This window comes from Sander lucioperca, chromosome 17 (assembly GCF_008315115.2).
Source record: "Sander lucioperca isolate FBNREF2018 chromosome 17, SLUC_FBN_1.2, whole genome shotgun sequence".
Lineage (NCBI taxonomy): Eukaryota > Metazoa > Chordata > Actinopteri > Perciformes > Percidae > Sander > Sander lucioperca.
In genome coordinates, this window is record NC_050189.1 from 25,120,040 (window position 1) to 25,137,463 (window position 17,424).

General features: G+C 42.8%; 1 protein-coding gene across 3 annotated transcripts in view; it reads right to left on the bottom strand.

Moving 5' to 3' along the window:
* Window positions 1–17,424, bottom strand: part of dennd4c (DENN/MADD domain containing 4C) — a 36,755-nt gene that overhangs the window by 5,271 nt on the left and 14,060 nt on the right. Inside the window, exons 3-25 of one of the 3 annotated variants that reach the window (XM_035993807.1) lie at window positions 12,392–12,644; window positions 12,231–12,300; window positions 10,678–10,847; window positions 10,266–10,507; window positions 10,027–10,093; window positions 9,848–9,906; window positions 8,499–8,643; window positions 7,229–7,404; window positions 6,947–7,047; window positions 6,403–6,627; window positions 5,678–5,823; window positions 5,427–5,465; window positions 4,959–5,089; window positions 4,711–4,843; window positions 4,107–4,313; window positions 3,777–3,905; window positions 3,485–3,632; window positions 3,233–3,370; window positions 2,944–3,063; window positions 2,690–2,818; window positions 1,221–2,317; window positions 292–484; window positions 68–165 (exon numbers count right to left, since the gene is read on the bottom strand). In XM_035993807.1, coding sequence (XP_035849700.1) covers window positions 68–165; window positions 292–484; window positions 1,221–2,317; window positions 2,690–2,818; window positions 2,944–3,063; window positions 3,233–3,370; window positions 3,485–3,632; window positions 3,777–3,905; window positions 4,107–4,313; window positions 4,711–4,843; window positions 4,959–5,089; window positions 5,427–5,465; window positions 5,678–5,823; window positions 6,403–6,627; window positions 6,947–7,047; window positions 7,229–7,404; window positions 8,499–8,643; window positions 9,848–9,906; window positions 10,027–10,093; window positions 10,266–10,507; window positions 10,678–10,847; window positions 12,231–12,300; window positions 12,392–12,644 — 4,216 coding nt within the window. Of the gene's footprint in view, window positions 1–67; window positions 166–291; window positions 485–1,220; window positions 2,318–2,689; window positions 2,822–2,943; window positions 3,064–3,232; window positions 3,371–3,484; window positions 3,633–3,776; window positions 3,906–4,106; window positions 4,314–4,710; window positions 4,844–4,958; window positions 5,090–5,426; window positions 5,466–5,677; window positions 5,824–6,402; window positions 6,628–6,946; window positions 7,048–7,228; window positions 7,405–8,498; window positions 8,644–9,847; window positions 9,907–10,026; window positions 10,094–10,265; window positions 10,508–10,677; window positions 10,848–12,230; window positions 12,301–12,391; window positions 12,645–17,424 lie in introns of all 3 variants that reach the window. The other 2 variants (XM_031285008.2, XM_035993808.1) reach the window with 2 other exon arrangements.

Sequence of the window (17,424 nt, forward strand, 5' to 3'; positions counted from 1 at the left end):
TGTTCATGTTGGCAGTGAGAGCACAGCAGCAGCGGCAAAGGGTTTGTGTATGTACAGTATGTCTGACCTCCAGTGCACAGTTCTGGTAAATGCTGGAGGAGGAAGCGTGATGTGAGGAGCTTTGCTCAGAGTCTGGACCCCTGCCTGCTCGTCCTGGGGTCGGATCTGCAGATTAAAAAAATTAATAATAAAAAAAAAAACTTTGAAAACTCAATTCATAGGACAACTAACCTCATTAGGCCATTCTCTTCCATTTCCCTCACATATTTGCCCGACAGAATGAGTGCTTACGTGTCTGGTGGGTCCCTCGGCCTGTGTCACTGCTGCCACTGCTGCTGCCCAGGCTGGTGCAGCTCTGGTTGAGGCCGTTGGCCACCAACCCTGGGATGACACCTCTCTCAGGGCTGTCATCTATGTCATGTGCAGCCAGCATGTGCTCATCCAGATGGGACGGGAAGCCGCCACCGCCCTGAGCTTGTTCTTCCTGCAGAGTAAAGTTAGATGGTAGAGGGTTGCTCTGAATCATCAGCTCTTCGACCAGAATTGATAATATTAATTAGAATAATACCTTTATTTATATAGCACTTTTTCAAAACAAAGTTAGAGTGCTTAACAAGACAATAACATTAGCAGACCAACAATGATGTAAAACAATTTAAAACATTGAAAGTTTTATATTATTAAAAAACGAAGCAACACAAGAGAATAAGTACAATAGAACAATATAAACTAATTAAAATAGTCAAAAGAAGGTTAAGAGAATGCCATTACATATAAAATAGGTTTGAACAGATAAAAGTACCATCAGGCCATAGACCCTGTGAAAGAGCACTTATAAAGATGTGTTTTTAAAAAAGGGATTTAAAAGAGGATAAGGAGTTTGCCAGTCTGATCTCCTCAGGGAGAGAGTTCCAGAGGGTGGGGGCCTTAACAGAAAAGCCCGGTCACCCTTGGTCCTCAGCCTAGACTGCGGAACAGCTAGCAGAGCCTTGGCTGAGGACCTCAGGTTGCGACCGGGCACGTAAGGTATCAGAAGATCTGAGATATACTCAGGTGCAAGTCCGGAGTGGGCCTTAAAAGTTATCGGTAATATCTTAAAATCAATTCTAAAACGTACCTGTAGCCAGTGGAGAGAGAAGCTAAAATTGAATTAGCTAATAAAATAAAAGTAAAAAACAATTTCCAGTTTAAAATATCAGGTTTCCTTTAATAACACTAACCTCGTCATCTGAGTAGGAGTAAGCTGAAGCAACTGCTCCCCACACTTTGCTGGCTACATTTGCCGCCTGTTTCATGCTTGACTTAAACACATCGATTTTAGGTCCCGACAAGAGGGTGTCCATCTTGATGCCTGAAATGGAGTTGATGACCGAGCCCAATGACCCTCCCTGGGAGGACTTGACCAGCGCTGTCAGTGAGGACGATCTAATACCCGGGCTACCCACGGCGCTGCCGGGGGTCTTTGTCTTTGCTGCAAAAGTCTTAGAGCGAGTAACAGTGGTGGGACTGCGTTTGGGTGTATCGCCTGGGGAGCCAGTTGGAGTTTTTACAGGAGGCACGGGGAGGCTAGACCTGCGTTCCAGAGACTGTTTGGGCTGTGGGGAGTCAGTGGAGTCTCCCTGGGCCTGCTGGAGCTCCATGCTGGAGGACTTCACACCCAGGGGGCTTCTCAGGCTCATGTACATTTCGATCTCCTCGGCCAGGTTGCGGGACACCACAGCAGGCACGGAGCGTGGTGGCTCCTGGCTGGTAACAGAGGCCGACTCTTCGCTCTCAGTCACCAGGAGGGAAAGTGGGTCAGCACCCACCTTTACGTCCGCCCTCTCCAGGGTCGGCGCTCGCAACCCAGAGTCCTCCTCGTTTGTTTCAGTGTGCTTCCTTTCTCGTTTCTCCTTTTTTAACTCAGTCCTTTCTACCTTTTCATCATCTCCCTTCTCTTCTTCTGGTGCTCCTGGCTCCTCTTCCTCTGGCAGCTTCACCAGTATCAAGCCCCGATCATCTCCAGGCTCTTCCTGCAGGTCTTTAAAAAGTGCTTTGGGCACACTATTAGGGGGTGGACTTTGGCCTGCACAGAGCGCTGCAGCCAGGATACGGGCATCGGCACCCATCTGACTGGCCATGTGGTCCACGCCTTTCTCTAGGAGCATCCCAGCACGAGTTTCAACGCTGAAGCTACAGCTGCGTTCAGCAAAGGATTTCTGCCGCTGCTGTTGAGGCAGGTTAGCTACATCTCCTGATGGCAGCGAGGCATCATCATCATCATCAGGGAGAGACACATTATCAGTCTTGCTGTGTCTCCTGAACAGCTTCCCTGTACCTGCAAAATGTGTGTAGGTGTAAAGTTATAATGAGAGTTGTCCTTTTCTTTTTTTGTGATCAACTTTTTTTATTGGCACCTTCAGACATACAAAACAAATTACACAACGTGCGACAGCTAATAGCAGATGGTGCACAGAACAGATAAACACAAATTGGACAAGAACAAAAACCCTCTCCCACCCCCCAGAGTTGTCCTTTTCAATTTAGGGTTGCAATAATCAAACTTCATTTATATGTAAAACAAAAGAATCTATCCATCATGAAAAGTCATAGAAGTGGCAAAACTGCCATCCAAATTTCTGATTGCAGTCTAAAACCATTCAAAAAAGATTTTTTAATTGAACTTAAAAGGCCTTATCTTTCTCCTCACCTGTTTCCCTGCCACCATCAAAGCTCCCTGTGGACAGCTTCACAATACTGGGGACAGACGAGAGCCCATCAACAGGACTGGGGGGCTCTGCTAGTGCTACAACACTGTCCACCGAGCTAGCAATGTCACCTCCTTGTTAGAAAAGTACATAGTCAACTGACCAACATCAACGTGTAACGACGAAATGGGGTATTTGTGGCACACATAACCTTTAAATTCAGAACTAGAACTGGAATGGAAGTAGCTTTTCTTACCATTATGCTGTGCTTTGGAATTGTTTCTCTCTTCCACGGAAAGGACAGCTGTATGTGAAGGCTCTGCCAGCACCTGGTGTAACTCATCTTTGGAGCCGTAGCCTTGATCAGACTGCCTTCCTGTGGATCACCAAATCACACAAACCACGCTGTAACTGCTGTACAACTATGGCCACTGCTGTCGCAGCAACTCCAGATCTCAGCAACGGTCAGAGTTTCAAAGTCATATCAGCAAATGTCCTTTTTGACCCTCAGGGTGTAAAGCTTTTATACTTAAGAGGATGAGTACCTGTGCTACAGCTGTTGTCTGTTGTGTCTTTCGTGCCGTGGCTATGCGCAAACAGGTTGTGTTCCTCGCCGTTGACCTCACTTGAGCTGTCGGCACTTCCATGACTCAAACGGTCAGCGTCGGTGACTGCTGACCCACCTATTGTTGCAGACAAAAGGACACAGAAAGAAAAAAAGTTGGTGAGAAACAAGGAAACAGTGTTTAAGTGTCTCCCATTATCCAGCCCTATCATACTGTGTGTTCCACTCCCACCTGTAGTACTAAGTGTGGGGCCCTTCTTGGAAGATGTTCGGTCTGGAGCATGCTTGAACTGGGTCACTCCACGAAGCACATTACGAAGCTTGGTCCACATAAAGAGGCCACTGCGGTTCCTGCTCGGCCACGGGCTCTCTAAGACGGCCTGCAGAGGGAACAGACTGAAGGATGAGGACATGCGTAGGCAGACAGTAAGTCTTCAAATCGCTGCTGTTGTCAGTTGTACTGCTTTCAGTCCTTTGTGCTACAGTGGAGATATGTTTAAGCAATGTGAAAGGCTGTATGTGACCTTGTTGTAGTATCCATATGTGATGGCGTTCGGATGTACTCCGGCTTTTTTCATCTCAACCAGGACTCGCACAGCCATGACAGGAAGACCCCACAAACCACAGAGCTGCATCACCACTCTGTAACACACCTGGAAGCCATAGAGATAATAAAAAAAATATATAAAAAACGACGCATTCATTAATCTTGGATTTGAAAAGGTATTAATAATAATAAAAGTAGTATCACACAATGAGACAAACAGAAAACCCTAAGTCTAGACATGAAAAAATATGGAAAAAAAAAAACTTTAGTAGAATCACATAAATATAGTAGTAAAATCTCACTGCACCTCATCCAGCACCTCCACCTCAGTGGTCCTCATCTTTAGGAGGACGTTGTACGCCTGCTGCATGGCACGGCTTTTAGACTTGGAGAGTCGCACGGCTGCTGGTAGGCAGATGAACCACAGGCTGTAGCAGTGACTGAACAGACACCTGGCCCACTCCGGAGGACTGGAGTAGAAGCGCTTAGCCATCTTGTATGCTAGCTTGATCTCCTGTTGGATCAGGCAGACATTTAAAAGACGATTTTTTTTTGGCATTTTTAGGCCTTCACTGTTGACATGACAGCTTAGAAACGAAAGGGGAGAGAGAGGGGGGAATGGCACGCAGCAAAGGGCCGCAGGTCGGAACCGAACCCGCGGCTGCCGCTTTGAGGAGCAAGCCTCTGCACATGGGCGCATGCTCCACCAGGTGAGCTACCCTGGCACCCAGGATCAGGCAGACATTTAAAGCATGAATGGATTAAGAGGTTGATGAGGACGGAGGATTAAGTGTCTGATTTTGACACAGGTTAGGGTTACAACAACATCCAGTCCTTTTAGGCACGTGTGTTCCAGTAACAGGGTGTTGCTGCTACTGCTGCTGAGTGTGACTGCGTGAATCTGTACACACCTGCTTCGTCCTCTTAGCCAGTAGTGCAGGGCTGCTGGACACACTGGCCCCGGCTGTTCTGCTGCTGAGTGCTGGAAGTAACTCCCGAGGACGGTCAAACAGCTCCATCTGCAGCCTGGGGAAACCTTTATAGCTGGAGGATGAAAAATAGGATTGTTGCAAGGTCACATGCTCCAGACTTTTTCGGTTTTGTCATCAATCTTTTTCTGTCTAATAAAGTTTTAAGAAACTGCAATTAAAAGACTTACATGTATCTGGGGGCAGTTTCAGTTCCATCGCCAACTGGAGGTTCAGCAGGCATGACAAAAACAGTGTGTTCGCTCTTCTGGGACTCGTCCAGTTCCAGCAGCCTCGTGTCCTCAGATGACTCCCCTTCAACCTGCAGTGAGAATAGCATCCAGAGCCTTAGCGATACTAACAACTATGATTTGAGTTTTCCAGAAAGCACACTCTGTAGGTAATTTCCTGTCCCGATAGCAGAAAGTAAACAACAAGAAGCATATTGCAATCTGTCATACTTTTTCAATTAGGCAGTAAAACATGCTTATTTGATTGTTGTTGGGATTCAAGGATAGATGAAAAGAAGGGAATGTCCATTCCCCTTGGTGACAACATTTATCAAAAGGGACAAATGGGTCAATTTAACTGCCTTTAATCACAAACATAACAAAAACAAGGCATGAGGAAATGTGATTACAGTGTAAGCCTAGTATTACCTTGGTGCCCTTGTCGGTGAGTTTATCAGAGGGAAAAAGCTGCAAGAAGAGGAAAGAAAGCAAAGGGACCAGAATGAATCAGAGGAAATGTTGGCTTCCTTACTCACCCAGTGGACACATGTTATTTTGCCAATAAAACATAAAACAAAAGGCCTTTACATGGAAAGAAACCTCCGGTGGGAAGGAAATACAAAACACCGTAAAACCAGTGTACATATCCGAGACCTGCCTGACGCTGGTTTGGTAATCACCTTCTCGACACAGTCGTCAAAAAAGGCCAGGCCAGTGTCCTTGTCACTGACAAAGGTGCACTCCTCAATGAAGCGGATGAAGATCTGGGTCTTGGTGAGCTGGGAGTAGAACTTCTGGTGGGCTCGGTCTCTGCTTTTGAGAAACCCTGCAGGAAGGACAGATTGTGGTATCGCTTCTTTAGTTTAACTGAAATCCACATTTCAAAATTCACATTTCCACAATCATTCTTGTATTGACTTCAGGGAGAAATAAATCAGGTTTTAGTGTATTTTCATCCCTCTTCAAAAAACCTAATGTGTAGCTTTTAAGACAAAAGTGTTCAAATATGCTGCCCTTTCGATCACTCTCTGTATCTAAAATTAATCTCCAACAGTGACGGTAAATGGAAAGGAGGACCATTTCCCAACAACAAGTCTTTTCACAGCTAATGAGAAAGGCGATCGATTCGTAAAAACACTTTGGTTGAGTGATAGTTGAGATGCTCCTTGAAATAGAAATGCCAATACCATTAGGTGAAGCTATCTAAATTAAGGCTGTAAATGATGCATAGGTTACAAAAGCCAGGAAGCTATCGACACATCCAGGCTCCGCTGCGCATCAACAAAACCATTATCCACATGTCATTATGGTTTTACACATCATCTACATGATTTCATTGCCATAAGACAACTTAATCCCCCGGTTTCCACACATTTGAAATGCGAGCTGTCAATCCCTTGTTTACCTTGCAGGTCGTAGAGGGAGTCTGCGGCCGTGGCCTTTTCGGAGGGCGCCTGGGTGATGGGTTTGAGGTAGGAGCGGTAGCCCTTCAGGATGGAGGCCATGAAGCGAAGGAAGGCCTCCTGGATTTCCATCTCCAGGGCCGTCTTCTTCTTGTGCCAGGTGAAGTCTGCCTCGATGGGGGTCATGTCCACTGCGGAGTTCTCCTGTGTTGTTTGACGTACTGAAACTAAAACACACAACAAAAACTCCTTCATGTCCCAGTAGTTTTGGTCATGGCACACATTCAGTTATTTATCTATTCTCACACTCATGAGGATGAAGATAATGTTACGAAAAAAGAGGCAAGTTTGTATGTTAATTTCCAAGTAACGTGTTTAGCATTAACCTGCTGGCTAAAATGCTATAAAAAACGGTGGTTGTTGTATTTAACTAAATTGTTCTTGAGATTTCATCCATTCCCTGTAAATTCATCTTCATCTTTTGAGAAACAAGTCATTCTCTCAAGTGAGGTTTTGCTACAAGAGGAGGTGAGATGCTGTGTGTACCCGTGGCCAGCTGGTGGTGCAAGTTGCTCAGAGAGTTAACCAGACTCTTGCAGGGCTTCTTTGGGAGGTTCTTCCAGTTGCTGTGTCTCTTTTCATCAGAACTGCAACACACAATACCACAAAAGCAGTTAGCTGGAAGTAACAGGAGAGCTGCACAAAAATAATCTGCTATGTGCTCTTGCTTGTTGCTGCAACAGTGGAGATAGTTCAACATTAGGAGAGCTGTAAATACATAGTACAAAGCAGGCAGCGATGTGGGTTTAGTATTAAAGCACAGCATACAGGTAGATAGTGTTGGTGTCCAGATCCACACAGACAACATCTGGCGGGGGGTCGTAAAGGTCAAAGTAGCGGGAGTCCACGCCCACTATGAATGGACAGGGAGCGTTGAGGACGCCTGCTAGAGAGAGCGGGCACAGGGGGATGTAGGGACACTGCCACTGGAAGGGGAAGATCATCTGAGGAGAGACAACAGAGAGGCACGATTACTACAACCAGGCTGACAATGAATAGGAGTTTTACATCACACCCTCTGAAGGTAGAAACATTTAAAGTGCCACCATTATACCAAAACCTTCCAGTTTGTTCTTAAAAGGCTCCACTTGAGTAAAAAAAAAACCCTGTTGCTTCCAGGGGATGTCTAAACCAAACTTCAGAATTAAATGTGGGCAATTAGGAAAATTTTAGGGCATACGATCTGATTCTTTATCATCGCAACTGATTTATTGTGAAACTTCAAATGCATTCAGGGGACTTTTGAGGATTGTGACATCCTGTGTATTCAAAGAGACATGGTTGGCTAAATTCAATTATGTTCATGGAGCTGCAGAATCAACAACCAAACTCAGTGAAAAATAAGTCAACAGGTCAAATACCTGGAGGAGTGGCAATACATTTTTTTTTTAAATATTAACTATGATGTCATTGTTGATGTTGAGCATTGACTTTGAGATATAATGGTGGAGTGATGATAGGTATGACTATATAACTATAATGTTAGAAAGTGCATCTTCGTAGCATTTAAATCTTATCAGAAGTCTTTGTCATCTCCAATTCACTTTGAGGACTGTCAATTCATTTCTTAAGTAATAGTTATAATGAATTTTGGAATAAATAACCATACATTCTCTGTACCATCTATTATGTGTTCATGTTGTGAGTGGCACATGACTATGATGATCACTATGACTTGTGTAATTGTCTGCATAGTAAAATGTTCAGTGGTGTTACTGATAAGTTCACTTCACTGAGGGAGCTGTGATGGCTGATGAAATGTCTGAAGAAATGTAAACTCTAGATGATATAATGCATGTAAAACTGACCACGTTACTGTTGAACATCTAAAACATGTTACACCCCATTCTACCAGACTGTATATTCGTTACCGTCATCCAATGTGAGTAACGCAAGTCAATTGAATAGTCTTAATTATGTATTTAATGTAACGGCTGTTCTAATATTTCAATCTTAAGCCGATCAAAACGCAGCTGATGTTGCCAGTAATACTACTGAAGATGTTTGAGTATGGCTTGCATGGTGGAGCATTACTCACAGCCACCACAGCCTCGGCCACTCCGGTGAGCACAGCGGGCCGGAGGGAGTGCAGCAGGATCTTGCTCTCCAGCAGGACAAAGTGCAGCAGTGTGGCGCAGTTCTCTGAGCCCAGATTCATCAGCAGAGTGCCATAGTCTGCCCCGCTGACAGGGAGGGAGAGCACATAGGAGATGAGTGAGTTGATGAGTTCGGGCAGAGGATGGAACACAAAACGGAAAGCAAAGGGAGAGGAGATATAAGGGATGGAGGGAGTGTGAAAAGAAGAGCTGATTGAGTAAAAGGGTTTATAGCTGGGTTTGTAACTAGAGACAGACACGAGTCGGGTGAGGGTGAAAACAAAGGTAATTCTAAACTTCTCCAAACAATGGTAGGCAATGAAGAACCCAGAAGTAAAACATTAGGTTGAGTGCCATTTAAAAAAAATGTTTGTAACAGTTTTAATTATTAGTATTTTTATATCAACACCGAGATCTCTGAACTATGCAAATCACACCGAAAAACACCATCACCTTACGACATGATGCCATCCAACAACCCTGCATGTCATACTCGCTTTGTTAAGCTCATAATGGAAACCATGTTGAGACTCAGGCTTTGATTCAATTTGACAGTCCTTTCTAAGGACCTACAGTAGTTTCTAATGATGTTAAGACAATATGGCCATTAGGTTTCATTTGGTCAGTGTTGCCAAGAGACTTGATCTATTTGCTGATGCGGTTTTCCTGTGTTTACATATTCTGCCATGTTGTTGCTAACATGACCATTTTGAGTCTTTGAAATTCTCCAAAATTGATTTCTGTTTTCACGTATTGTTTTTGAGATTTTCAAATCACAATCACAGAGGCAGCAACAGCAGTGAGTCACATTCAAGTTGAATGCTAATTTGTGTTAGCTTAACAAAGGCCTGACAATCACCATTTTTGTGGGTTTTCAACATAAGGCAGCACGCAGAGGCACAAAGAAGCCAGAGAGCCACTGCTTGAAATGCAAACATGCTAAAATGATGCAATGTAGTAGTGGGAAAAAATGTGAAATATGATGATGCCCGAGGCTGTTTTCAGTGTGAGGATTTGACCTGGAAAAAAACTAACATGAATGAATACGTTATGCTTTTTTCTAGAACAATACACTGGTCTTTTTCTTTCAGCCTGATCAGCTTCTTTTAGACAAAGAAAGAATTTGTACTGAAGGACAAATACATTCAGCTTTAAATGGGAACAAAACTTCTAAAAGTATAATAAACTGTAAAGTACCACCACATGTTTGAAAAAAGAATTTTAACTAAGTAACTGTACATAGTATTTTGTTGTGAAACTATGACGTTAAGCATTGCAAAGCCCGTTGTACCTGAGGGGTAAGGGTGTACACACAGGCTGGGAGAGGATCAAGGTGTCATGTGCCGAGAGCTGAAAGGAAACATTTTATAATGTGAATATAAGGAACTACAAAAACAAAAGTATACACGTTAAAGCATATTTTTGATTGAATTATTACAAATGTTAAGAAGAAAAAAAAAAACATGTCACCTGGACCAATATTCTTGGCCTTTGAGGAGAAGGAAATGACACATTGTGCATGAAGTGTGAGATGTGCCTATTTAGAGAAATACACAAAATGTGGTCATATGTCGTCAAACTATTTTCAAACATATGCAGCAACTACATCCCACCTATCATAATGTGAACTTTGAGATGTGCACAGTGCTTAGCATTAATGTCTCCAACAAATGATACAGAAATGTCAATAGTTGCAGGCAGATTTTTACTTTTCAATAGGCAGCAGGTGTGGGCCTGAGACGGAGAGCTTGTAGAGGAACATCAGGAACTTGCGGAAGGACTCAAAGAATGGCCAGCGGGAGAGCAGGCAGATGCATTTATTGGTGTTCACAGGACGGTTGGGGATCACCTTCTTCTCCACCGTGGTGAGCAGGCCCAGCTGGATCTTCTGCTTCTCGCTCAACTGATCCACTGGATGTGGCTCGTAGAACTGGATGGCCGCTCCATACACCTGGAACAAAATGGACCAATTCCTTTAGTACCGTTTTGGCTTCCTAGCCAGTTTAACCTTGAAGGAAATCTTTTCAAAGAGTACACTCAGGTAACAATCTTTCCTTGTTTAAAAAAAGTTTTTTAACTGTAGCCCTCGTTTTTTTTCTTTGTTTGGTTGCGGCATCTCACCTTTTCACCGGAAGAGATGGTTAAGACGAATGTGGAGAAGACGGGCAGAGGATCAGGTGTGTTTGGTGCCCAACACTCAATCTTAGCACCCATGGGTAAACAAAACAGAGGGACAGATTCTGACAGAGGAAAAGACTCATAGTCCTCTTCTGGGTAACGAAAGATGAGACCTGGAAAACAAAGAAAAAAACCCAAATAATAGTTATGTACCCAAGTGTCGTTATGACGTAGTAGAGTTAAATAAAATACATCCAAAAGTTTGACAATTTATATAATAACTCAAACTTCCAGACAGGCTACAAGTATGGCTTTATTTCTCTGCAAGGATTAAACAAGAGAGGTTCTAAGAAAAGGGAGATCAGTGTTTTTTAATTGTGATGAAAAGCAGTATATTCTGGTTTCTTTTTTTAGGAAGTGTAACTTGTTTGATGATATTACATTCTCACAAGACACACACATTCTTATGGGAACATGCCCATACACAAACAAGCCTGCAGGCACAATAATAATGGGCGTGGCAGGAAATGCCGTTGTCTGAGATGAATAAACAGCCACCTCACAGGAAAAAGGCCGGCCAAAAAGATAAAGCCAGCATGTGTGTCTCGTATGTATGTGTGTGTGTGTGTGTGTGTGTGTGTGTGTGTGTGTGTGTGTGTGTGTGTGTGTGTGTGTGTGTGTGTGTGTGTGTGTGTGTGTGTGTGTGTGTGTGTGTGTGTGTGTGTACACACATTCATATGAACATTTACTATACGCGTGTTACACAACGAATTGCTCCAAAGGCCAAGCTGTTGTGGAAGCATTCAGTCAGTGAAAATGTCACATAAACCGTTCAGAAATGCTGTTAATAAGCAATACCAATCTACTGCAAGATCAGATATACACTGAAGGTGCCGCTCACTTAAAACAAAGACAGCGCAACAGAGGGCGATTGCAACAGCACACAAAGCTGCACCATTTCTAACTGCACTGCATTTATCATATCAATACACTGCATCATTTAACAGAAAGACTAGTTCTTATTATTGCAAAACATTTTTAACAAAGAAGCCTATTTTCGCCAGGAAAAAATAGATGACATTGTTAGAAAGAAAAAAAAATACTCAACTCAAAATTATGAGGAAGTGGGTCAAAATGTTGAATTACTATATCATAATGCCATAATGTTGACTTAGAAAGTAATAATGTTAACTTACCATCTTATAATTTCTGAATTTGTCTAACTTACCTTACTACTGACCATTTCATAATTTCACCTTAATTTATGTGTTCTTATGTTGATCTTTTTTAATTTTTTTATTATGGCCTCTTGGCTTCAGACACAATATTCTATGTACTGTGAACCACATACTCGCTGTATCCTTTCTATACAATAGTGGCCTTAGAAACTCTTATTTTCACTCCACACCTTCATTTTTTTTTTTTTTTTTTTTTACAAATTTAAAATAACTATTAATAAATACTCTATTATCTAATGTGCAACAATAATAAAATCAGGGTAACTGCAGACTTTGCAGAGTTTCTAACATGGTAAACCATCAAAGACGGATACTCACCAGCTTTGTAACTGATGGAATTGGATGCAGAGACTGATTTCTTGTAGCACAGGAACACATTGGAGCCCCACTGAAAGGTTTAAAACAAATGTTCATGTAAATGTGTTATTTAATGACCTATGATGCACAAGTGCTAGCTTAGGAATAGAAATCAGACTTACCATGCCACAGTTGAGGTTCTTGTCCACCTTGCAAAAGGTATGTGGTGGTATCTCGCCTTTGCTCGTGACAATAACGCAGATGTCTGTCACTGCGAGGGAGTTCTGAGGCTGGACGGGCGGCGCTCGGCGTAAGGTGATGAAGATGCGCTGCGAGGTGGCGGAGCTGTTGTTGACGTTGGCGCAGCGGCCGTACGGTGTGGCCTGAATGATCTCACAGCCCTGGATCAGACGCTCCTTACCCTCATACAGCACGCTGATGAACATAAACAGGAAGTGTAAATATTAGTGTGGCCCTTAACAATGAAACAACACATATTGCGTCTCCATCAACAATGCTGAATATATTATGTACAGCTGTCTTTAGCTGAGTGAAAAAGTGATCGAAATGGTGTGGAAATTAAGATGGGATCACAATGACTCATGCCCACACATCCTACAAAGCTCGCGTAGACAATGAAGTGGCTCAGAGAGTGCTGTCCTGGAATTTAGTTTTGCTGTCAGGCATGGCTTTCATTTCTTAAACAAGCCTTGCTGCCAACAGACACATAACTCACGATCTAATGACGCAACAGTTAACACTGCAGAACATAAGGACATTCAAGTTTGAATGCTCCCAATGAATCGGGAGGATGAAACAGACATCAAGAAAGAAAGACTGTAAAATTGAAAAATCTATCATTTCTGTAAGACAACAATGAACATAGCAAATAGTGGACGTTTTCTGCTGGTGTGGTTTTGCCAAAAGTGAAGTTGTCAACCACAAGCTGAGTAATAAGGTAAACACTCTCAAGCAAAGACTTCCAGAGAATCCTCCAACAATATTAAAAGGAAAATATGCATTCCTACTCCTGTCTATGTCTAGTTTATATTCCATCAGCCATGGACCAAGTCATGCTTTCTGACAGTATGCAGACAATAGAATACTTGGGACAGTGACAAATACAACACTACAGATGTTAAATGACTGAATAAAAGTTGTTACATGTGCTGAAGTTGTAGATGTTTTTTTATAGACTATAAGGTGTCCACCAACTCCTGAGGGAAATATCTGGCTCTTTAGCTGCCACATGCTTCACTATACTAACTAGTCGCTGACTTTGTCTGTGTGCAGTTTTTTGCTGGGTAGGTAGTGTACAGTGGGTTTATCAGAATGTTTTTTTGCTGAAAACAACAGTGATGAGAGATGTGAGGCTCAAAACAGTAAAGTTGCAGGCTGTAAACACAACAAAGAGCTGAAAGCCGCTGAAATGCTCCATAGAGCTGAGGGGAACCGCAGAGTCGGGTGATAATTATCTGTAGGTTCATCACTATGAGTGACTCCTAGTCATTTCATCTATTGTTAGTGTACAATTTGATTAATGCAACTTTAAGTAACATTATGTTCACAGAAAAAGACAAACATGAGCTCTCCCTTACACAGACATGTGAAAGAAGTATTCTTTAATTTCTCAAAAACTATTTTATCCATATTAAATGTGCAAATCTGACAAACAAGTACGCACAATGCTGCCATATGAACATATAGATCCACATTCAGACTGATTTGGGGGAAAGTACATTACTGAGAGACAATAAGCAATATGCTGAAGTGAGGTTCCATGGTGAGCTAAATCTCTGGTTCTGCTGTTTTACATAGTGGATCAATGTGTGGTCATCATCAGCACCACTGACTTTTTTCCTAAAGCTCTGGTTGCCCTCTGAAGTCTCGATGAGAAGCCCGTCTTTAATGGGTGATGTGACTCAGACATATCTACCTGCTGACTCATACAAATCCCAGACAGCAAGGCAAACTTTCATATCAAGATTTTCATACCCAGATTACTGCCAAACTGTTTTGTGCATCACCGGTATCTGCTTCCTTATCACTCCTGCTGAGTATCACACAGCTAAATGTTGCAGCCAGGAAAGCAATCAGTGTCCCACGGTGTTGATTTTTTTTTTTTTGCATGACTGTAGGGCTTCTATAGCAGCATGCTCCAAGTCCTCCATCTGGACAACACCATGTGGGAGGCCAAAAGCTGTGATTGCTGCCCTCTTTAAACTACGACAGACCCTAAAAAAACATTTTCTAATGTTGTGCAGACTACAGGGCAGCCATTGCGGATATAATAGTCCTGAAACACTCCTTTTATTCTGAAAAGAATGCAGGACAAACCTAAAGAGGCCAGGAGGACAGTTGCCAGCAAATTCTCATTTAGGCAACAAAAACAGAGTCCTAATGGGCACAGTGAGTCGTAACACTGTGGAGCCCCGGGCTGGGAATGCTGGCTTCACTGACAGCAGAGGTGGCAGAAGGAAGAATGAATGATTTACAGGCTGCACGTTTTTCCTGTATTTTTCCAGTAGATGAAGACCAGCAGGTGGAACAGAAATCCGTTGATGTGAAGGGAAGATACCGGTGTTGCAACGTGGCCAAAAATATTTACTGATGTTCTGTGTTGTAGCTCAACCAAAGCAGAACCATCAGAAAGTGAGCCATTGCTATATTGATATATACTGATTTGGTGCTTCAACCTAGGGCTGGGCGATATGGAGAAAATCAGATATCACGATATTTTTGACCAAATACCTCAATGTCAATGTTGTGACGATATTGTAGGGGTGACAATTGGTGCTTTAACAAAAATATCTTCACAATGAGATTTTTGATCAATAATCATCAGTAATGTGGATATAATGACTAAGTGGGTAAAGGCAAATAATAGAACAGCTACAACAGTCTGGTAAGTTCAGAAAATGACATCACTTTACTGTAATGCAGCCTTTAAAACCAGCAGAAGACAAAACTTAAGCCATTTACGATATTACGATCTAACATCTAATCAGACTTTCTACATCTATCATCTAAAACAATATCTAGTCACATCACGATATTGATATAACATCAATATATCGCCCAGCTCTACTTCAACCTAAGAAAAAAGCTAACTATAAAGCAGCTTGACAATGACTATGAATCCTTGAATGTAAGTTTTCTTCTATTTTATCCACCCCATATGTCTGGTAGCATGCTAAGCAGGGTTGCGCAACCTCTAAAAGAAAACATCCTTTGACATTTGATCTTCTGTTTGTGACGGCTGCAGGGTTTCAGGAGGGTTTTACGTTGTTCTACAGTTTTAAAGCTACAGTTAGCAGAAGGGACATAAACAACACGTGAAATTAACCAAATTCATCACAGAGCAAGTGGAATACAGTCAGTGAGTAGCAATCTTTATAGAGCAACACCAGCTTTAATGAAAACTTTGCAAGGGGATTCTTTCACAGTGTCGTCTCATGTAACTGGAAACTCCAGTTTGTTAGTGGCAGACACAAAAAGGCTTTAGACAAAGACAATTGGTACTGACACATCAAGAACTAGTGGTGACAAAGGCCGACCGTGGCGTCACCTGACGTCTCCTAAGTGACGCCACCTGTGCCTTGGCCAAAAAGTTGCACTTGAACACACCGCAAAGACTAGTCGACAGCCAACTAGCACGAATGCTCTGCACCTGCGTTACATTACATTACATGTCATTTAGCTGACGCTTTTATCCAAAGCGACTTACAATTGCTATATATATATATATATATATAACTAGGGGTTAAGTGTCTTGCTCAGGGACACAAGCGTGAGAGGAAATAACTCTCCATGCCAGAATAAATGATGAGTGAAACATAACGTTAACTTTTACTAATTTAGTGGCCAGCCGGCTGGTTCACTAGCTTGCTTGCTAGGGGGCTCAGTTCTCAGTCTAGCACCAACCACGGTGCAGAGGGAGAGAGGATGAGAGGTCTACAACCTTGATATTAAGTTTTACGGTATAGGACATTATTCTATTTTTTTTATTTTGTAGTGTGTAGGTATGTAGATCTTTTAAAAGACATGTTTATGTTGAAATAAATATACCTACATAAGTAGTTATGTATCTCATTTTAAATGAGGACATATTGTGCAAAAATAGATGATGAGATGAGAAGAGCCTTCTGTGTTTGCCCTCGCCAGTCGTTTGCTTGCTCTCCTCACTTCCGTTTTTCTTCTCGTGCACTTATGCGTTTAACCTAAATCAGATGGATTCCTCTCACTGACGTCTCCAACACATGTTGAATTGGCCCGAAAAAAAGCAGGCCCAACTTGGATGGATATCCTTGGTGTGTCGGAACCTAAGGTATGTAAAGAACTGAGGTGCATCAGGCAATTACATCATTGTTCTCAATAAAGCATAGTTAACAGATACAAAGCACTGGTGATGTTTTTGGCTACTCTGGGAATAAGTAAGAACAGTTGTAGCCTAAAGGTCGAGACACACCGACCAGACGGCCGACCCTCTGCAGAAAAGGCAGTTTGACTGATCAGTTTCCCTGAGTTGGTTAAAAAAGTGCCTCGAAACACACCAAAGCGACGAGACGTAATACGTCTCCACAACAGCAGGCGGCGCTAATCTGTATTGTCGCCCAAAAATGAAAACCGGCAGCTGATTGGACGAACGCGTCACGTGGGTCTGGTTTCTCCGGAAATTCAAAGACAGACTGTCATGGCGGCTTGTTCAGAATACGATCTCATATTGTACTAAAATAGTTCACCGAAACGTGTTTCTGAAAACATTTTAAGCGAGAAATAGGCCACGCAGTTGCTGAATCTGTCTTCATTTCAGATCAACAAAGGTCAGTTTAAAAGATTTTCGTGTCACGCTCATTCTGCTCCCCGTTTCCAGGTTAGCACTCTACCAATCAGATGGGTCATTTGAGTCCGATTGCCGGCAGTGCCCGCCCAGCCGATTATACATTTCAAATCAGCCAAAATGAAGGCCGACAGCTCCTCCGACGGACAACGGCACGGAACACACCGAACAGACTCCAGTCACTGACCTCGCCAGACTGTCCAACGGCCGATTATCGGCTTTGTGTGTCTGGACCTTTAGGCTTACTGGATTGGAAGAAGTGAAACACGATGGCGTAACCTCTCTTATAAGATGATAGAAGAGAGCAATTGATAGGAGCCAAGAGGTGTGGCTGAGAGGGAGAACTCCGTGATGCAACATGGGCAAGTGAACAGA